General features: G+C 41.5%; 1 protein-coding gene and 1 long non-coding RNA gene across 3 annotated transcripts; one reads left to right on the top strand and one right to left on the bottom strand.

Annotated features, from left to right (window-relative positions):
• Nucleotides 1-711: 711 nt before the first annotated feature.
• Nucleotides 712-7,957, bottom strand: LOC121446468. Its single transcript, XR_005974059.1, has 3 exons — nt 7,821-7,957; nt 6,778-6,818; nt 712-1,256 (listed from the first exon to the last, which is right to left on the bottom strand). It is a non-coding gene; the product is annotated as an uncharacterized LOC121446468 (long non-coding RNA).
• A 120-nt stretch (nt 7,958-8,077) lies between these two features.
• On the top strand, nt 8,078-20,883 carry Zranb2 (zinc finger RANBP2-type containing 2). 2 transcript variants are annotated; one of them, XM_041649108.1, is made up of 10 exons: nt 8,078-8,317; nt 9,948-10,109; nt 11,027-11,109; nt 13,795-13,871; nt 14,271-14,405; nt 15,104-15,273; nt 16,494-16,580; nt 18,230-18,388; nt 19,356-19,430; nt 19,875-20,883. In XM_041649108.1, exons 1-9 carry the CDS (start codon nt 8,262-8,264, stop codon nt 19,387-19,389), a joined length of 963 nt encoding a protein of 320 aa, XP_041505042.1. In that variant the 5' UTR covers nt 8,078-8,261; the 3' UTR covers nt 19,390-19,430; nt 19,875-20,883. The 2 variants fall into 2 exon arrangements, with proteins under 2 accessions (XP_041505042.1, XP_041505032.1); XM_041649098.1 differs by lacking the exon at nt 19,356-19,430.
• The last annotated feature ends 882 nt before the right edge of the window (nt 20,884-21,765 follow it).

Raw genomic sequence — 21,765 nt, 5'->3', positions numbered from 1 at the left:
TTAAGTTCTGACACTTGTGATGGAGTAACATCAATGCGTTTACCTCCCCTACCCTTAAGTCTGCCTAAAACCCAGTCCTCTCATGCTTATACAGACGTGTTTGCCACCTTTGTGCTCCTTTAAGAGACTGTGATACAATCCTCTTTACCTACCACAACCAGCTCTGTTCACTGACCAAGGGAATAAATCCATGGCTATGCGTTTAGCATTGTACATCCAGTTCTTACACTGTAATAGAACACCTGAGAAAGCCTTGGTCAGCGAAAAGGTTTTCGAATTTTGTCTGTTTGTTCATTTACTGATGGACAGCTTCAATAACTTTCATCAAAACTATTTTTATTGTAAACTTGTATGTATCTTTTCTGCTGTTCCACTACCCACCCCTAAACGTGTACTCATGAGAGCACAACAGGGATCTGCAGCTGACACCTTCCCGGCTTTGCTTTTGGGTCTCCAGCAGGGCCAGCCTCCTTGACCTAATTAGATCTCTTCACCTCCACACGGCTAGTAAATACTATAATTAATTTATAAAGGACTCTGAAACACCAGCTGGCAAATAAATTCCACCAATGATTCCTACAGAATAAGAAAACGCTGTTAAGTTGAAGGGTTATGAAGTGTGTGTGCAAGTGTGTGCATTCCAGTCTCCTATCACTGACTTTTTGAAATGTCAGTTATAAATTACATTAAATACACACTGTTTAATCATTTCTTAGAGTACATTTATTTTAAATTGTAAGGAAAACTCTGTATGACAAAACATGCTCAGAGATGTCCCTTTGAAGTCTGTGAGACATGAGTGTCGATGTAGATTCACATTGGAAATTCATACTTTCTAAGTACACTAATAAATTAGTGGCTGTTCCCAAAAGAATGTCAAAAAAAAAAAAGCAGACAACCTGTTTAAGAAGGATTTCATGTGCTGACAGCAGTTACCCATTCAAGAACCATGGCTGGTGAGACCTAAAAATGGCTCTTAAGATTCCTGACACACTTAGTATAACGGGATGTCCCTCCTTTTATTAGGTTATGTAACACAGCAAACAGAGTAGAATCATTTCACCTATGATGTCACATTGAATATAAGACTCTAGCAACGATAATAGCTGTTGTAAGCAGCTGTAACAGCAGTAGTAGCAGAATTGGGAGAAGCTCTCCTGTTGGCTTCGGAGCAATAAGCTCCATGCTTTCAGAGGGCCACATGATGCACGGCTGAGGTCCTTCTCTAGGAGCTGCGGGAAAGCCCTGGCCAGAATCTGCAAAGAAAACAATGACCTCAGTATTCAGAGTTCTACAAAACCAAAAACCAGAATAGCTCAGAAAAAGACTCCAAGCTTCAGCTGGGATTGCAACTACAAATCTACACTGTAGTGTGATGTTTTGATTTCATTCTGACAAAGTTTGCTTTGAATCAGAGGGCAGAGTTAGCCACTAGCTGACCAAGGTTAACCTCAGAGGTTTTAGAGGCCTGAAGAAGTAGTTAAGGCAGGGCTTAGGGAAGATTTCGGCCCTTTTTAGAGGAAGGGATGGAAAAGGTAGGAAGCCTCTGGGAGCTGCTCCGCTGCTTCTCTGATCTTTCGGGTCCTTACCTGATATCTGACTCCTGGTCTTTTATTGATAAGGATAATTAGATAAGCACATCACCTTGCGCCCAATGTGGGGCACAAACACATGAGATAGCTGCTCACCCATGACTTTGCCGCCAGCACAGCTGCTGCAGCCGGCTTGATAGCGGCATGGTGAAACACTGAGCAGAAAAAACAACTAAGCCCCTCCCAACCTTCTCAGTCACATAAACTGAGATTAAATTTTTGAGCTAATTTTGTGTTAAGTTGCTATTCAGCACACAAACACAAAGATCAAGCTACCTCTCCCTGTGTGGTTTTTCCCAAATGGCACTGCCTAGAGGCTATCATGGCCCTGAATACCATAACCAACTGGGTCACAGGTGCACACAGAAACCAACCAGAGCAAGCAGACCCTTTGGAAATATAGCTACAGGGAAGATACTTACTGGGGTCTGAAGTGCAGACTGTTTAGCAGAAGTGCCTTGCCCAGCAATACTATGAGGACATCCAAGACGTTGGGAGGAGCTCTCTCTAACAACAATTTGATTATAAAAGTAATTACAAGCTACAGGGCCCACCTGAGGTGTACCAACTCATTGATAAATGTGTGGGGTAAGAAAAACACATTGCATGGCTATTCTATTTATTGAGTCAGTACACATGAAAATTTTCCCCATTCCCAGAAGGAACCTGTTTATATTTTTGTTGGAAATACCATTCCTGGTTAATCTCACAGCTCTTACTGCAAGGAGAAGATGGTGACAGTGTTATCCAGTGACACCCTCTTACAGTCTCTTAGTGAGACAGTACGGCTGCTTTGCCTCTTGGGTTCTCTGATGCCATCTGCTTGGTGCCTACTGAGTGACTACACATACCCCACAACATCCACTGTGCAGTCTGAGCCACTTTACAATGGCCTCCAGAACACTGTCAAGGAACTTGAGGAAGAGGAACACAAACACAAGTGTCACCATAAAATGAAAGAAAACATAATTGTTGGTCTTTATAGAATGTTTAGCATTTACATTTACAGGGCAGTCCATCTTCCATCCACATCGTCTTCTGACCCTTCTGGGCCTTCCTCACGGCAACCCTGGAATTTGAATACTGCAATGCCAACTGGGAGCCTGGCTCTCTCCACAGTTACCAGCAGTAAGGACAGGTGAGGGGCCCTAGGCAGGTGAGGAAGCACTTTCTTATTGAGGTAAGCAATACCCATCATTTGAACAAGACTTTCAACCACCTAGGAGAGCAGGGAGATACTGTGTCAATTAAAAGCAAGAAAAGGTACGGCTGAAAGGGGCAAGCTAATTGTGCACTACCACAGTCAGGAAAAGCCCTGGGAAGAGACAAGAAAAACCATAAAAAAAAAAATGCTACCTAGCATGCCACTTGCAGCCCTGGATGTAGAAATAATGGCAGCAGGGGCAAATTAAAGGGACCTATGACTACCTGTATTTCCCTTGGGGAAAGAGGAGAGTCCACACAACCTCATAAAGGTGACTTCAGGTCCAAAGATCATTTGTATTTTAATAAATAAAGCTTGCCTGAGGATCAGAGTAAAACAGCCCCACTGGTCAGCCTTACAGACCAGGCAATGTGACACACACCTTTAATCCCAATAGCCACACTAGTCTGCCATTGAAACTGTGGTGCACGCCTTTAATCTAAGACCTAGAGAGGACTGTAAAACAGGAGGAGACAGCTTTCACTCACAGTCTCCTTCTGAGATTACTGGAGGCAGGATCACCATTTGGGACTAAGGTTGAAGTAAGAGCCAGTGGCTGGCTGTTTTGCTTTTTGGATCTTCAGGTTGAACCCCGATATCAGCCTCTGAGTTTTTATTAATCGTGTTTCACAGAAAGTGTATTGTGGCCTGCCCACTATACACTCCTCTTAATATATCACTTATCAACCAGTCAATCAGCACCATTTCAGTGGTCCAAACTTGTATGATCCCATCAAATAAAAAAAAACTTCTGCCCTGGTCAGTGAGAATTTTAATCAAGCCTCCTTCCAGGGCATGCCATGGACATGGGTCGCTAGTTCACCTCACAGAAGCCAGCCCCAGAGCTTATGGACCTTCTGCTGGAACCATACACAAGAGACCATCCGGAGAACCTCACAACCTAAGTGCCCCATCACTATCACCATGGGTAATGAAAGACACCAGGATTCCTATCACATAGGAGCCACACAGGACCAAGTTTAGTGTGGCCCAAGACACAGGAGACCGGGATCTCTACAAGGAAGGTTTTCCAAAGCGCACATGGGGTCAGGACAAGCTAAAAGCCTGCTTGCTCAGGTCTAAGCATCGTAGTGCAGCCTGAGAATCCTGTAAACTAAGGACGGAAACAGTTGTCTTAGATGAATGTGCTATTGAAACACAGGAGCTTCTCTTAGCCCTTTTCAGACCTGAGTGATACTTCTGCCCCAACATTCCACGAGATTACCTTTTACAACACACCTCCCCAGCTCTTTTGTCTGCTTTGGTTTGGCTTTGGGGGCAGGGGTTAAAGGGTATATTCTGATGTTGGTTCTTGGCAAGTAGAGAAAGCCCTAACAAAGTAAATAAAGACAGATTTTTTTATTATGTAAGTTCACAATCTCAGATGTGTCCACCATACCTGATTAACCTCTTAGGGACCAAGATTTGCTTGTCTGCATGAATATTTATCAATCAATAAGTATAGTTTCATGTATGAGTAACTTGCATGAATAATTCACTCTGAATGTTTGACCATGATAGGTCAAGTGTACCCAGGAGATGGGACAAAATTACTAATCAAAAAATTAGAATAAAAATAATGGGTAGTTGGGTTTTCCTTTCACGTTAATACAAAGAAATTCACTCTATTCTAGGAATGGCCCTCCCTGAAAAGCCCCCTATGGTCTTTGAACTCACCTGCTGCGGTTACTGGCAGACCTACATTTCAACTGTACTTATTCTATCCCAGACTCACTGTAAAGGACTCTTCTGTTGTGGAGTAATCTTTTTGTACACTGTGAAGATGTGTCGTTCTCATTGGTTTAATAGAAAACTAAACAGCCAACAGTTAGGCAGGATTTTCAGACACACAGGACACTGGAAAGACGAAGGGGGGAGTCGCCAGCCAGATGAAAAGGAAGCAGAGTGGGCAGGACAGAGTAAGGTAATAAAGCCACAAGACAAAAAGAAGATTGATAAAAATGAATTACATTGTAAGAGCTAGTTAGTTACAAGCCTAAGCTATTGGGTGAACGTTTATAATTAACAAGGTCTCATGTTGTGATCTGGGAGCTGGCACGAGGGGCAGAAAAATCCACCTCCACTTTTCTGCTGATTTGACTCTCCCACAGCTTTACCAGCTACATTCCCTCCTTTATTCCAGTAACTACATGCCATTTTACTAGCCCCAGTCACTATCTCCAGTTCTCAATGGTAAGCGCTGTAGGAGACTAACTCTGAAGTTACTGAACTTAACATAAATGGAATGATATAGACTTTTCCATTTTGTGTCTGGATTTACCATTTCAATGTTGTATTTCGGGTGACAATCAGTGTTCAATGTGGCTTCAATGTCACTCTTACTGCTGCATGTTGTAGTTCACTAAACAACTGTATGATTATTTCTTTACTCTGGCTACCATTAGAACAGCAGAAAACTTCCAACTGGGAACATCATGAATAATGAAGTTACGAACACTGTTACTTGCATCTTCAGTATAAACATTTGTAGGGCTTAGGGAACACCCTGAGGAGTTTCAGGGTCATAGTGCATGCATTTGTTCAGATTTTAGTAGAGTGTGACAAGTATTTTCCAGAAGGGGAAAAAAATGCTACTTGACTTGTTCTGAGGTTGCATAAAGTTCACTGGATTGAAAATATCATATAACAAACCAATTGTAAGTTGAAAACACATTGACTATACCTAACTGACTGAACACCATAGCTTAGCGACACTGTACACTGTAGAGATTATGTCCTCCACCTTCATGCTATCTCACTGTTACTATCCTGAGTACCATGTGAAGGAACACACAGCCTGTAGTCCATGAGAACTCTAGTCATCCTAACCCCTGGACTACCTGAGCTTTCCTTTGTTCACTTTGATAGATGGGTACTAACACCTCATTATGGTTTAATTTGTAACAGAGGATGGGGCAGGCCCACTGTTAATTCTCTTTCCCATTGATCACAAGGAAAACCTGGATAAAATACTCAAAGCCCTTCCTTATCTGAGGACACCAAGAAGGAAATAAAAATGGGCAAATAGCAGCAGAGAGGGCCGGAACTTAGTGGTATGGGTTCATTGACAGTTGCTTCCTTTTCTCTCTTGTAGCTGACTTGGCAGCTAGTAAGTCTGTAGTAACGGCACAATCTGTAATAATTAATTAATAATCTTTTTCTAGCCATAAGAACTGGGGAAAGACACATTTGTGAGCTACCAGTTTGTAAGGAAATACTAAACTGCTTCACAGCTCTCCTCCCATCCAAAGAGTGAGAGTATAGAAGAAATTATATTTCTGTATAAAAGCAAGGAAAGAAAATTTCTGTAGTCTTAAGTGTGGAGGAAAAAAAAAATCCCACACCCTTCATCTTAAGTGTGGAGGAAAAAAAAAATCCCACACCTTTCTCTTTTCCCTCACCACTTCACCTTATGTTAGGACCCTGGTCAAATGCTATAGCTATGACAAGCTGCCAAAACTTCAAGGGAAACCTTTTATTTCTCACAAAATAACCATAAAAAATAACACTGCAAGACAGAGTATGTGAGCAAAATCTAAAAAAAAAAAAAAAGATGGGCAAGCATGTTCTCCAAATCTAGTATGAACTCACTCACACTCAAGTTATGCACTCACATATATGAGTGTGTGCAGAACAAATCAAAGCAGCATGAGAATGATTCATGTAATAAACTACAGCTAAAAATACTGCTAAGGTACCCAAACAACCCAAGTGCTTAGGTACAGGACAGACTCAAGAGAGCAGCACAGCACGGGCTGAAGAGACAGCTCGGTGAGTGGTTCAGAGTACTGACGGCTCTGAGCTCAGAACCTTCTGTAACTCCAGTTCCAGGGGATTCACGCCTACTCCTGACCTGAGGGCACCCAGCATGCATGCGTTACACAGACATACATGCAGACGAAACACCCATACATGTAAAAATGTTTTTTTTAAAGCACAGCAATACTCAGAGGAGTCAACTGATATAGAACCAGTACTCACACGCAAGACTGAGCCTGTGATGCCAACGCAAGGATTGCTTGCTAAAAGGAAATAAAAATTCCACATTACCCAGGATTAAAAAAATCAGGAAAAAAATCAGTGATTATACAATACAAAATAACTGGGAAGATGTGAACAACTGTCAAAATAAAAAGATAACCAACAGTTTTCAACTGAGATGATCAAGATATTACAATTATCAAAGGTGTTAGACATTAAAACCAAAAAGTAGCTTAACAGTTTTTCTCCTAGACATAAGCTACATGTTAGAAAACCTTTCTCATGTAAGTGGCAGAATTCGTGCATTAAGAATGTTCACGCGTGCTGATTACAGTGGCAAAACATAGGGCTTGGGGGTTAGCTTAAGAATGTTCACATGAGGGCTAATTACAGCAACAAGGTGTGGGTGGGGTTGGGGAGTTAACTGTCACAAAGACCTGGCAGCTGTACGTGTAACTGAAACAAAGGTAAGCTACGTGCAAGGACCTGTAGACTCAGAAACCATGCCGAACCACCTCTCTAACAGCAAATTACTCCTATTTCTCATTTTTTTTTAAAAAAAAGTAACCATACGGTACATGAACTAAATCTTTTAAAAAGCGAGAGAATAAATTCAAAGTAAGGGCCAGCGTTAAGACTAGAGAGGGGTAGCGGGGTGGTATCAGAAGACACCGGTAATCGTTACCACTACGGGCAATGTCCTATTTCTAAAAGCCTTCGGATAGCTCCCGATATATGCCAGGCATATTTCTTACAGATTACATATTTTAAAAGCTAAGTTTTTAAACAACATCCCAAAGAAGAGAGTTGCTTTCGTTTATTAATACGACTTTTCTAGTAAAATACTAAGCAGCCTGGCTACGCAGATTTCGAAGCCAGCTGGACCTAACAGGAGAAACACCTGGTGTGATGGCGTGGTCTACGAAGATTGAGGGAGGTTCGGGGCCGGCCTGGACGACACAGTGAAACCCAGGGCGCCCTAGACTAGTCTCACACCCTGTTCAAAACTCAAAATATCTTCTCCAAAGACTCGAACCGCCCACCTTATCGCTCGCCCCAGTGAACCCTAGGCAACGCCAAAGCCCATGCTTCCGAGCCCCGCCGAGTCACTTCCGCCTCCGCGACCCTAGCCCCACCCCGGAAACGGAAGCGCATCGCTCCGGGGTCCTTTTAAGTCTACGGGACACTCCGCCGCGCCCGCGACGCCGCGATGGCTACCAGGCCAGGCTGTCTCCTCAGCGCCTGATCAGGAACGCGGCGAGGCCTCCTCGGGGCAGAGCCTCGGGCCGAGCGGCGGGGTCTCGGGCGTCGTTTCTTCACGGCGGCGGCAGGCTCGCGGCCCGGGTGGCTTTCGTCGTCTGACCCCCGTCTCCCCCCTCCCAACAGAGGAGGGCGGGTCCGGCGGCGCGCGGGCAGCCCGACGCGAGGCCCCGCGGCTCCGGTCGGGGACGTCGCTGCGGGCGGCTGTGCTGCTGGCGTCCAAGATGTCGACCAAGAATTTCCGAGTCAGTGACGGGGACTGGATCTGCCCGGACAAGAAGTGAGCGCGGCGGGGCGGCGTGGGGCCGGGGGCTGCCCTCGTGAGGGCGGCGGCGGGGCTTACGGCCTGGGTGGGGGTGGGAGACGGCGGGACGGTCGCCGCCGGCTTTGAGCGGGTCGCGGGCGGGCCGCACGTGACCCCCGCCCGGAGCTCGGCGCTCTACGCTCGGTCGCCCTCCTCCGAGCTCGGCCGCTGCGCTGCGCCCTCCGTCCCCGCCCGGGAGCAGTCGGGGCTGCTCTCGGGCCTGCCGAGCCTTTCCAGTGACTTTGGCTTTTTTTTTTTTTTCCCCGCACCCTCCTTCCCGGAGGCAGAGGCCCTGGCGCGTACGTGGCTGTGAAGCCGGAGTGCTCGGCTGGTGGCGGTGGAAATCTTCCGGGATGTACCAGCTCGTGCTCTTAGCCAGAGCCAAAGCTGGAGGAAGCCCGGGTGTCCTGCCAGTTCTCTCCGCTGCCGAGCATCTAACTTGAAGCCCCTCCGCTCGTTTACAGTTAAACACCGAAATAACATAGGTAGTGTGAGTGGAGAGCAAGGAAATGACGACGCTCACATTCACCTGATTGATAACCGTCTAGCAGAGTAGAACCGAGGTCCTCTTGGACATTGCAGGGAACGGTGTGACACTTTGGAACCATTCAGAGATCAGGACACCAGCCTCTGACTTGGTGCCTTCCGTGACTTGTAGAAAATGTGCTCTCTGTGTTCTTACTGAAAACCCAGCCCAGATATTTCGGGAGGACACTTCGTTCGTAGTCCTGTGCACCTAAACTCATTGACAGAAACAAAATGTTCTACTGAATATATGTCAGGGAAACATTTTTTTCAGAACATATTTTTAGGGTTACTTGGATCTTGTGTATTTTTTTTTTAACAGAAAAGCAACCTAAAAGTTGGATGGTGTCGTTCAGTTTAGTGTTACACTTCTATTGACATTCATTTTTTTTAAATCGGGTGGTCCCTTGTATTTCTTAATTAAACATTAAATGCTATTTGGAGCATCTCACATGCATTAACTGGTAATCAGTAAGGTCTTGTAAGTACATAAAATATAAAACCTTTAGTGTTTAATATAAGGTTTGACTTCATTGGTTGTGGTTTGATTTGGTTTCCGATATGTTTTAGGTTTGATAAACACTATACTACTCAAATTTCTTTACTGTTTAATGTATACTTTTAGTCAACATAGCCTATGTTTTCTCTTATCATCCCACATCCTATCTCTGAAAGGACATTTCATCAGTTCTCCGGAGCCCCTCTGTACCTGTTGTTTCCTGGTGGGTCTGTCCCTAGGATTGTGCTTCTAAAGTTCATCACAGCTTTAACTGAGAGTTGATTCGGTGTTCTTTTTCCATCTCTGGTGCCTTAGTTGTTGAGGAAGAGTCTGATGGCACTTTGGAACAGGGGAGTTTAATGTAGCTAATGACACATGCTAGTCTGGAGTTAGAAAGGTTTAAATCCTGAAGTGGTTACTGTCGTTGAAAATACAAGGTTGAGATTTTTATCCAGTCCTTGTTTCTCTCAAACGATGCTGATGAACATGATGGGGTAAGCTTGTTCTGTGTTCCAGGGTGTAGTGAAGACAGTTTTAATATTTAGGAATCACTTCTTTACGTGCTTCTCATTTTATCTGCAGGTGCGGAAATGTGAACTTCGCTAGGAGAACAAGCTGTAACAGATGTGGTCGAGAGAAAACAACTGAGGCCAAGATGATGAAAGCTGGGGGCACAGAAATAGGAAAGACACTGGCAGAGAAGAGCCGGGGCTTGTTTAGTGCAAATGACTGGCAATGCAAAACGTATGTGCTTCAGATTTCCGTTACCACACTAAAGATACTTCCATCACCACTCCTTAATACGGTGAACTCTTACTAATTCCATGACAAGACAGTGTATCCTTTTCAGCCACAACTTTATTGGTTTTCATCCTAAGTATAGTGAAAAGGAAATGTTTATCTTTCAGGGGTATTACCAATTGTTGCTGTGATGGAGTGTTTATGAGCTGATAACCAAAGGGATGGGGACATTGACAGCACCGAGTAGTCTACTTCCTGTTAGTGATAATTGCCTCTTTATAATATGAAAGTCACTTGACAAGCATAAATTGCCTCCCATGAAAAATGTTTCTTGTTAAGTTTCTTAATATTTTTGTCTTTCAAATTTAGATTTCATTTTGTATGGATTTTTTTCCAGTCTCCACATTTTATAGAATATAGATAAATCCTTCATATATGAAAAAGCACCAGACCAGAAAAGCATCTTAGATAAAGCGCTGGTCCTATAGATAGACTTTGAATCTATGCAAGTAAATTGTTCAGCAACAAATGTAAGTCAGTGGATTTAGTGTACTGCAAAGGGGTCCTTAGAGGGGAATAAGAACGGTAGCCATATTTAAAAGGTGGGTTCAGAGATGATAACTAATAGCATCTTTAATTAAAGTAGTGTTTTTCCCCTAGGTAGCCAAATCTCCAGTTATGTCACTTCTCCAACTATTGTTTATATTGAATAGATTTTGTTCTCTGCCTACATACTTCAGGCTTTCTGGGAATCCATGTTCTCTAGAACAATGTTGTGTTTTAATTTTCATTACTTCTTATGAACATTGCTTGGTACTAGTTATTTCACCAAAGAGTTTTTGAATAATATTTCTTTTAATAATATTTCTTCAATGTTTGGGAGCCTTCTGATGTGATTTTTTTTTTTTTTACAATTGTAGTTGCAGTAATGTGAATTGGGCCAGAAGATCGGAGTGTAACATGTGTAATACTCCAAAGTATGCTAAGCTAGAAGAAAGAACAGGTAAATAGAGCCACGTTCTAATTGCAGTTTCTAAAGGAGATTACTACCTTCTCAAGAGAGCACGGGAGAAAAAGGAATCTGTCTTCTCTTTGGTTTGTTTTGTGTGTGTGTTCTGTTTATGTAGCCTTAGCTGGGCTCAGACATAGTGTATAACCAGGAATAGCTTTGGCCTCACGCTCCTGTGTGCTACTATTACCAGCATGAACCACCACACCTGGTTTATTCATTGGGTTTATGAAATAGTGTTAGGCAGCCTGCCCTAGCATTTGGAATCGTAGGGTACTCAGAAATGCTTTTCTGCCTCCCTCTCCTAGCTTAGATGTGTCCTAGTGTGACAGATAGGTAAAGGACACCTTTAAAGGCATCCTGTAAAACTTAAAAGGTTATTCATAGTCTTCGTCACATTTCTTTTTTTTTTTTTTTTTTTTTTTTGATGGTTGAAAAAAGTCAGTAGACTCTTTATTGCTTCTGGGGTGTAGGGCTCAGGAGCTCTTGGTGGGACGGGTCCGTTTCCTCTTCACCACCACAGGCTTTTGGCTTCGTAGGATGGCACTGGCCCTGCGGATGGCCGCCATGCGCAGATCGGGGCGGTACTTGTTCTTTCGGATCATGTGTCTGATGCTGCTCAGGGTGGCCCGTGCATTCTTGTTGATGGTGGTCCTTACTTACCAGAAAAACTTTAAAACTACAAGTTACAGAGCATAAGATGTCAATTCTTTTTTGTTGTTGTTGGGGTTTTGTTTGCAAGTTTCACATGTGCCTTTGTGTTTTGATGGAATTCACAGGCCAGACATTCCCTCACCTCCAGTTCATCTCCTAACTCCTCAGCTTTATGTGCTCTTTCTTTCCTTTTTAAACCACTGAGCACCGTTAGTGCTTGACTGTGTGTATATGGGTCTCCTGGAGCATGGGTGATGCCCAGTGGGCCCTTGTTTCCTAGCAGCCAGCAGTAACAGCCCCTTCCCAATCCGTGCTGGACTTGGGCGGCTTGATCTTGTGAAAGTGTGTCCACAGTCACAGCCACTGTGAGTCCATAGTTCAGCTGTGCAGCTGGATCCATCAAATAACTGTTCTGCTACCCTGTGCTGCATTCCCTTTGGCACTTAGTCTTTCCATCCCCCTTTGGTGATCACTGAGCCTTAGGGGGAAGGATGTGGTATGTGCCGCTCAAAGGGAAGCCCTCCACATGTTCTCTTGTCCATATAGCAGAGTAATTGTACCAGGCTCCCCCCAGGTCCTATGACCTACTCAGCCATGGGTTTTTTGCTTGTCTGCTAGAGAGAACTGTGAATCCTATCAGACCATGGTCCCCATAACATTGTGTTACTATTCCACCACGGGGCATATCTGGAAAAGCCTCTCATGACTAGCAGGGTTTGCAGCTGAGTAAGACTGTTGGTTATTTTTCTTCCTTGGATAGTGAGTGTAGGAACTTCTGCCACTATGAAATTAGCCGGTAAGAATAAAACTTTCAGATCAGCACCAGTTTGATAGCTCCGTGTCCTGTGACTCAAGTCTCTGGCCTTTTGTGTGAACATCATAAACTCTTTATACTTGTGTCAGCTATTGGACTTGGGGGAACGGGTCCCAAAGCCTCGTCATTGTGTAGATGGTTTTTGCCAATTGTTGGCTACTGTTGTTTCTGTGTGTTGATGGTGAACCTCTGGCAGAGTGTTATTTGCCATTGCCAGCAGTTAACTGTTATCTCCTTGCGATGTGATTGTGTCACAGACAGTGCTCATACTCAGCAAAACTGTTCCCTTGTTTGCCTTTCTCACTAATTTCACACCACTGCCCCTGTTTGGTTTCTGGGGATCAGGGGCCTAATGGTAGATCAGTTTTTTTTTTTTTTTTAATCTAGTCCTTCCAGCTTTTCTTTCCCCACTTTCCTTGCTTGCTTATTTGTTTTTAATTCTTAATATGTAAGACACTTAATACATAACATTCTCCGTGGTTTTTTCTTCTTTCCTGGGCTTCTACGTCTTAACTTCCAGGGGCAGCTTTGCCTTCTGCAAGTTCTACTTTATCTCCTTCCTCTCAGTGCTCTGTGTTTCTCGCTATATTCTGTGTTCCACCTTAAAGATCTACCTTGGGCCCTCTCTCTTGGCTTTGTTTTCTTCTGAAGCCAAAGTCTTAAGTAACAATAGATGAACTGTAATACCTAGACTTTTTTCCAGATGTGATATTTTTGACCTTCCTATAAAAGCTACTTATTTTACATTGTTGTGTAATTGTCAATTCATTATATCCCAGCTGGGTTTGTGATTTCCCCCTAAGACCTGGTCTCTTGAAGAGTTTTGTATCTTGTGATTAGTGCTGCCCACATCAGGATGTGCCCCTTGGTTGGATGGTTCATCTTAACCCTACCTTCAAAGTCTGCATTGTCAGATAAATACTGAGTTTAATCCTGGTTCTTATGAGAAGAGTTATACTGGAGAGGAAACTCTGTCTAAAACTTTGTCATAGCAGATATTCTGCATATATTTTTCATGAGTGACCTGTCACAACTAAAGTAGATCTGGCTTATTCTCTATCAGGATTTTTAACTTGTAAAAGATTACTAATTATTATTTACATAAAGAACTACCATTGATTAGTTTTTCATTTTCTGTTAGTTGGGAATAGTATGAGCATACAAATTTTGTTATTTGAGTTGTTACAGCAATTTGTGCCCTCTTTTTAAAGGATATGGAGGTGGTTTTAATGAAAGAGAAAATGTTGAATATATAGAAAGAGAAGAATCTGATGGGGAATATGATGAGGTAAGCTCTCAATAGATGTATACAAACTACATTTTATGTTAGAGAAATGATAAAAAATGAATAGAATAACCTGGAATTCAGAAGAGCTATGTGTGTGTGCACGAGTGCATTGTAGTAGCCGTGTATGTGCCCTTACTTGTGCATCTGTCGAAGCTGTAGATTGATACTGGAGGCCTTTCTCTGTTGGTATCTTTACCTTGTTTTTGGAGACAGGTTCTCTCATTGAACCTAGAACTGGCTGGCCAGTAAGGGATCCTCCATCCCCACCTGCAAGTGCAGGGGCTTACAGGCTCAAATTTCAATATCTGTCTCTCCAGATGGACACAAATAGTGTTAGAAAATAAAATGATTTTCATGTGTTTCAGCCTAAAGAAATATTTTTTATTTGTTTTTCTCTAGTTTGGACGTAAAAAGAAAAAATACAGGGGGAAGGCAGTTGGTCCTGCATCTATATTAAAGGAAGTTGAAGATAAAGAATCAGAGGGAGAAGAAGAGGATGAGGATGAAGATCTGTCTAAGTATAAGCTGGATGAGGTAATGACCCTGCCCTCATTCCCCTTTATCGTACTGGAACTGTTCTGAAGCTCAGGGTACCTCTTGTGACACCTGGACCATTGCAGCACTATCTTGCTTGGGTCGGGGTTGGGGGGGGGGGGGGGGTCTTGAGGTAAAGAGTTAAGGAGTGCACCATAGTATGAGTTTATGGTCCAGCTATCTTAAGTCCAGACCTTAGAATGTAAGGGTTTTGTGTTTTAAGAAACAAATGGTTCGTGTCTATCTCTTTATTATATATTAAATCTTTTTTAGTCTTTTAAGCCAAGCTGATGGAAGAGTGGGTGCCTATTTTTCAATGTGATTAGCACCTTGAAGTGTTAGTGGCACAGAACCAAGCAAATTGTTATTGTAGCAGAGAGATGAGAAAATGGTGTTCCAGACTAAGGCTGGTAGTGGTGGACCAAGAACTCAAGCCAAAATTAAAAATTGCTGACAGTTTGTTATATGTTCTGAGAGCCAGTGGGGTAGCTTCTAGGATCTTGCCTAGGCTGTCTGCCCAGTTCTCAAGTCAGTTCTATCAAATGAGTTTAGTAGGTGAACCCTCAGATGGAAAACAAGTTTACATTGCAGCATTTGGTAACAGATCCATCTGATAATGTCCTGTATAATGAAGATTCATCTATTTTGGTGGGTATCATCAATATGTAAATATCTAAATAGAATTAAAATTTTATTAGGATGAGGATGAAGATGATGCTGATCTCTCAAAATATAATCTTGATGCCAGTGAAGAAGAAGACAGTAACAAAAAGAAAGCCAATAGGCGGAGTCGCTCAAAGTCTCGGTCTTCTCACTCGAGATCTTCATCACGCTCATCCTCCCCCTCAAGTTCAAGGTCCAGGTCCAGGTAAACGGGTGCAGGCCAAGGGTAACACCAGTCAAAATGTCAGTATCTAACTTTCTACTTATAAACCTTATTTTACTTAAATACGCCTTTTATTTTAAATATTTCAGTCAAGTCACCTTAGCTAGACTTTATCTTTGTACCCTACAGATACTGCCCTGTATTTTCAGAAATTTCAAACCTTAGAAGTTGCTTGTTCTGTGTCACCCTCTTGGCTTTGACTAGAATAACTTAATTTCAAAAGCACTGTGTAAGTGATATATACTTAAGTAGATAGCATATGTTCAGACATTATCAAGTGGATATTTGTTTCAGTATGTTAGAGGTTTAGCTGGAGATATCTGGCCATTAATGACACTTGCAAAATTTCTGATAATTTATTTTGGTATTCTTCTGAATAAAGGAAGAAATCTAGCCATTGGGTACTTAATGCTTCTCAAGTAACCAGAAATTAAAGCAGGATGTTAAGTTGTTGTAAATATGTATTTAGTAATTAAAAAATAGTGTATTATACAGTTCAGAATTAATGGCTAATTATTTTTAAACATATGTAAGAATAAAATGTGTTACCAACTACTTAAATTAGTACTGTACAGCCTAACAATATCATTTGAGTAATTTTGAAGGCTGGGGAATATACATCAGCATGTATGGGGCCCTAGGCTCAACTCAAATCCCTCCCTTTCCTTAAAACAGAATAATTTTGAGATAAAAGTGTGACAGTTCCCATTTGTGGGGACAAACTAAAGATGGTGTCAGAGATGTCACTTGTGGTTTTCAGACTATAAATCTTATATTTCCTGGGCTACGCTCTTGCCAGTAATGCAATTAATGTAGAGCACTGCTAGGTTTGTTATCTTTAATTCTCTAAGACAAACAGGTGAAGAGTAGCCGTCAAAGGTGTGCTGCAGCAGTAGTGTTTCCGGCCTCTGAGCACTGGAGAACTTCAGTGTGAACTGTAGCATTGTGAACCCGTGCTGCTCATTTGCTTACGGTCTAGGAGCCTTAGATTTAATCTGGTGCAGAAAGTCAGCACTGTGTTTTGTTTTAAGCTTAATCTTTATTATAAGAAACCTTGTTTTGAGTATTTTGCTTGGAAAAATATCTTGCATAGATATCTTTTATGTGAAAAATGCACTTTTAATATGTCTTTTTTTCAGTGTTCATATCACAGAGCTCAAAAATGTGGTCCTAGGGAAAAAAATGCTTCCGTGTTGTTCCAGGTCCCGTTCAAGAAGCTCTTCCAGCTCGCAGTCAAGGTCTCACTCCGGTTCCAGAGAACATTCCAGATCCCGTGGTTCGAAATCAAGGTGAATGAGGTAGCCCCTCTCTGTAAGGCAGAGAGGAAAGTACTTAAGGCTCCCAAAGGCTCTGCTGCTTTCCCTCATCACGGCTTCTATTTGCAGTTGTATTTTAGCACTAGGAAGCTGGTGCCTTTGCCTGGGCTCAGTCTCACCTCACAGTGTGTGCCAGGACATTCATAGCCAAGATGTGTAATGTGGGGAGGTGAGGCCAAGTTACTCCACCAGGTAGCTAGTGTAGTAAGATTATGTTTGCAGTCGTTAATTAAATTTGACATACAAATGATGCATTATTGCCAAAACAAAAAAGGAAGACCAGTCCAGTATGCAGTTTTCAGAATAGATTTTTTTACAGGCGGCTGTTTACAGAAACAGCTTTGCCATTTTTATCTCAGTTTCTACTGAGTGTCTCCCTGACTTTAAAGACTGTTATAAGTTATCTATGTAACAATCATCCCTCTTAAAACTCAAGTCAAATAGGATGTTAGCTCATATGTGATATAAGCCGTGCTGTAAACATTTCAGTTGTGTTTGTTCAGATATCAAAGGGAAGTGATTGGTAAAGCAGCAATTGAAACGCTAGTTTTTTGCTTTCTTGAAAACATTTTCTGTACTTCATCAAAATATGCTGCCTTTATGTTAAGTCACTGTATTGTTGTCTACTGCAGGCACGCAGCATTAACACGAAAGCCTCTAAAATCCCACTTGTGGGAATTCACATTGAAGTTTCCTAACAGCTCTTCTGGAGAAAGGTTCACTTACTTGAGTCCATTCTAGCGTTTGAGGGCAACTACCGTTGAGTCCCACTGAGGAGGAGAGTGGTGCGTGCCCTCACTGAGCCAGTACAGTAGAGCAAAGGTGCTTTCCTATGTGTCGACATGTCGGGGCTTCCTTCAGACCCTTGAGTCTCGGTGGGTCCCTCCATACCCTTCCCAAACATTGTAATTGCTTACAACTTTCCAAAGAATTCTCCTTTTGGGCTTTCTCATTTTATTTTAAGCCCAAAGGTGAATTTTTTGGGAAGTTTGAGCTAAATTCCTTCAACCACAATATGTAAATGAAGATAGATTTGCATTTAAAAATTTTTACATCTACTTCCACCTAAAACGTGAATGTCACAACTTCATGTTTCATAGCACAGATCTAAGCACAAACCAAGTTTTAAAGCTGCCATTTTCTTTGACTACTTACAACATACTGTTCTGTCTTTCTGGGCTGTGTCCCTGGGTTCTCTGCTGCACCTTACCTGTAAGAAGTTAAGTTCATTGTCCTCAGTAGATTTTACATAGTGTGGATTTTCCCAGAATGGAAGGATCTAATTTCTGACCATGAAGTCGCAGAATTGAAGTTATGTCTTGATTTCACTAATTATATACTTTAAGTTGTAGAGCTATAAGCAGTTATAAAATTACTCTGTCATAATTCCGTAAGCTGCTTTTTAATTACAAGGGGTAAATATTTAGAATTTTTTTAAAGATAAAATGGTTGTGCATAAATAGAACATGTTGAAGGTTGACCCAGAAGTCTTCTGCTGAGTAAGCAGTAAGTATTCCTTCTTACAAAGCTCTCATAGTCACAGTCCTGTTTGCTTTTGGGAACTGGACAGTCTGCACTTCTGCCCTTAATGAAACGTCTGCTTTGTCTCTCAATCAATGAAGATCCAGCTCCAGGTCCCACAGGGGCTCTTCCTCCCCAAGAAAAAGATCTTACTCGAGTTCTTCATCATCTCCTGAGAGAGACAGGAAGAGGAGTCGCTCTAGACCTTCTTCACCCGCCGTTCGCAAAAAAAGACGAACGAGATCACGGTCACCCGAAAGGTTTGGGTTTCTGTAGCATAAGAATGGGTGTTCTTACGTGTATTGAGTAGATGGACTTTCTAAGCAAGGGTTAGGTTTCTTTCTCCTTTGTTCTTTAAATTATATTTTTCATCTTTAAACTTCAGAAATCAAATTGCTTTGTTTAGCTTGTTTTTAACTTTAGAAAAACTTATGGGACAGACTATTCGCTGAGCATTTTATTGTTTGAATTTTTATTTCCATGTATATATTATTATAGCCAACTCTCGGTTATTTTTGTGTTCTCAAAGATTGAAATCCAAAAACTGTGTGTTGAAATAACTTATATGTGTTTGTTTTTTAAATTAAATACTCAAAGTGGTAGGGATTCTAGAGGACCTAATCAGGATTAAATTGCAAGATCATTGGAATCTATCCTCATTTAAATACATATAAGTGTGTTTCCATAGCAAGTGACTCTTATGCCCTTGGAAATTATTTCTTGTAGTTAGCACCTCTTTCTTCTTGCCGTCCAGATCTATTTTTTCTCTTTTGAAAAGGACTTTCACTGGGTGCCTTACCTACAATGCACTTGTCATGCGCATAGTCAGCCTGCAACAGAGTTGATTACTCGGTTTCACTAATTTTCTCTTGGTTCTCAATATCTTATGATTTGTAGCTGCATTTGTAATCTTAGCAAATTTTCCATGTCTTCTCAGCTTGTGAAAGAAAAGAATGGTCAATAGAGTCTGGTGACGGCCAGGGTCAGTGGGTAGGGATCATGTTATTCCTGCTCTCAAAGAGTTAGATATCCTTGATACCTGGACTTCAAGATTATGCCCAGTCTTCTTTCTGTACATTGATTGTTTCTTTATAAGAAAATTACTGTGTACTTAAGTGAAATTCATTCTGATGCCTTCTTACCACTTCTGCAAATTTTTATCTTAGCCACATATAAACCCCCATTGTTGTCATCTAAACTTAATTCACATGTTCTCTATTCCATAAGCCAGGTGATTGGTGAAAACATTAAACAACCCTGAGCCCAGGGCCAGCCCCTGCGGACCACCACCACTTTGCCCAGGTTGATACTGACTTACTCATATTGGCTGCATGACTCTAGCACTTAGCTAACTCTACAGTCACCTTATGTGATCTAGACTTCCAAAACCTCACTGCTTTGAGTGTACCTTCTCATACACCAGAAACCTGCTGTGTGCATAGAAACCTGGTGTGATTTTATTATACACCTTTCCATATGATTGCAGGCTTTTTTCAGGGCTTCCCCTTCGTTCCTGGAATAATTGAGAGGTGGCTATATTTGAAATGAGTGTTTATTCTTAACTTGTAGAGAGTTTTGAGTTAAAATCACATCAATTCTGGGCTCACATCCAAAAGTGTATATCAGCCGTCCTAGGTTTAATTACTCCTGCCAGCATCGAGATACCTAGTGTTTGCTCTGCTCTTTTCTGGTGTTTGCGCTGCTCAGTGCTGTTTACAGATTGTGCTGCTCTCTTGTGTCTTTCAGGCACCACAGGTCGTCTTCTGGATCAACCCATTCTGGTTCCCGTTCAAGTTCAAAAAAGAAATAATGTATTAAAATTTACATCTTTAAAAACATTGACTACAGTGCATGAAGCATATTTTTTAGGAAGTTGATGTCTCATTTGGTCAGAAGTGCTACTACATTTGCTAGTAGAGGTGCATGCCTTTATTGCTTTTCAAAACAGTACAACTGTGTTTATTTGTGAAATTGAAGTAAATTGCATTTTAAGCCATACTGTTCCCTAGTCAAATGCTCTCTATTCATTATTACAACCATTCGCTTCGTTTAAAGACAGCTGTAACTGAGTCCTTGGTTTCTTTGTCCTTTTCATTTCTAAATGTCCTATTGACTGAGACAGGGTTGCCTAGGCTTGCCTGGACTCCAGACACGTGGGCAAGGCTAATAAACTTGTTGGAATAACCAATTCATGTTCGTATGGGAGGAGTGGTCAACCTGGTTATGTTGTTTACTTGTGCCAGTAATTTCTTACCAGAAATTAACTACATCACAAAGCTGACAACCGGGAACTTTGAGTTCTCTCTACTGAGGGTGCCTTAGAATCCTTATCTCATCAGCTCTACACCACTTCTAACGCAAGAGGATAGATGCTAGCACTCGCAGAGGAGTAGGTTAGCCATCCTGATTCAAAATGTCTCTGAAATAAAAGTTTAAGAAATAGGAATGTTTTTAAAATCTAGTTAACAAACATTGTGCTTGATTGATAAAGGTTTAAAAAAGGCCAAATCATAGTTAATGAGCAAATTGAAGAAAGCTTTTGAAGCCTATTTCTCAGTGACAGGCTGACAGAGACGCGAATTTAAGTGATTTGCCTTGAAATGTCTGATTTTTTTCCAACACTGTAGATATCTAAGTAACAGAATCCTTATTTTTCTGCATGATTTAAGGAAAGTTTTTTTTTCTCACCTGAAAAAACATATGGCTTAAAATGCTTTCAGAGTTTTATTTCTAAAATTAAAATCTGGTCACTTGAGATCCATTTTGTTCTCTGGTTTAAAAATTGAAAGGTTTCTCCTAACAGTCTCTCCCGCAGCAAAACAAGGTAAGTATACAAGGGACCAGCAGCTGTGCTGGAGCTCCTTGTTACAGGAATTGTGGTTCCTGTTTCTCCCTTAGTATTGTCTGCTGCAGTTTAAATAAGTAAAGCATTCTTAGATGTTTAGAGACAGATCAAACAAAATGTTTTTATTTTAAAGTGTTTTTCACCTCAATTGATCTAAAGATAAAAACAGAATATCGTATGTAGAAATATTTTCGTAATATTTTTACAAGCTTTCCTGTGTTTTTTGTCTTATTTTCCTTGCTGCATTTACTGTAGGTTGCACACGAGCTCTTACTCTCTTGTAATTGTGCCTCAGACTTCTCAAAAGTCGACTTTCTCAGTTGCCCAGATCTTCTAGATCCGACGTGTTAGCCTTCGTTTGTTCTTGTGCTTTCTGTATTTAACACTTGGGCTGTACTAGGCAAATACAAGATTATAAATTTAGCTAATAGGAGTTTACAAACAGTTCAGATTATTATGATTTGATTTGGTTTAATTGAGCTGTGCTAGTTCATTTCATAAGGAAATGACACTGTAGACAAATGTAAATAAAATCTGTGAGTCAAGCATCAAGTGTTGGTTATTAGAAATAAACTAGAAAATTTTAAGCTCTGGTTGAATGTTCACTTCTAAGATCATAGTGGTTTTTCTTTTGTTAATTGTTTATGCTTTTTTCTGATCGCTTTATCATCCTTGCTTTCAGACATAACAAACATGGTAACAGCTTAGGGATGTTACTCAGAATCTGCATCTGTGTTTGCTTAGTACCAGGACACTTTCTGGGGTCAGTTAGAGAATATCAGTGTCTTAGAA

Source organism: Microtus oregoni, unplaced genomic scaffold, assembly GCF_018167655.1.
Source record: "Microtus oregoni isolate MIOR12 unplaced genomic scaffold, Mior012 000000F_ref0000247, whole genome shotgun sequence".
Lineage (NCBI taxonomy): Eukaryota > Metazoa > Chordata > Mammalia > Rodentia > Cricetidae > Microtus > Microtus oregoni.
Note: the sequence above shows the minus strand (reverse complement) of the source record. Positions and strands in the feature narration are given on the sequence as shown.

Bases quoted from the DNA above. Each gene is read 5' to 3' on its own strand.
- Zranb2 (XM_041649098.1), top strand. From the start codon at position 8,262: ATGTCGACCAAGAATTTCCGAGTCAGTGACGGGGACTGGATCTGCCCG. The intron at 14,406-15,103 runs GTAATGACCCTG...AAATTTTATTAG, and splicing joins CTAAGTATAAGCTGGATGAG to GATGAGGATGAAGATGATGC. The intron at 18,389-19,874 runs GTTTGGGTTTCT...TGTGTCTTTCAG, and splicing joins AGATCACGGTCACCCGAAAG to GCACCACAGGTCGTCTTCTG.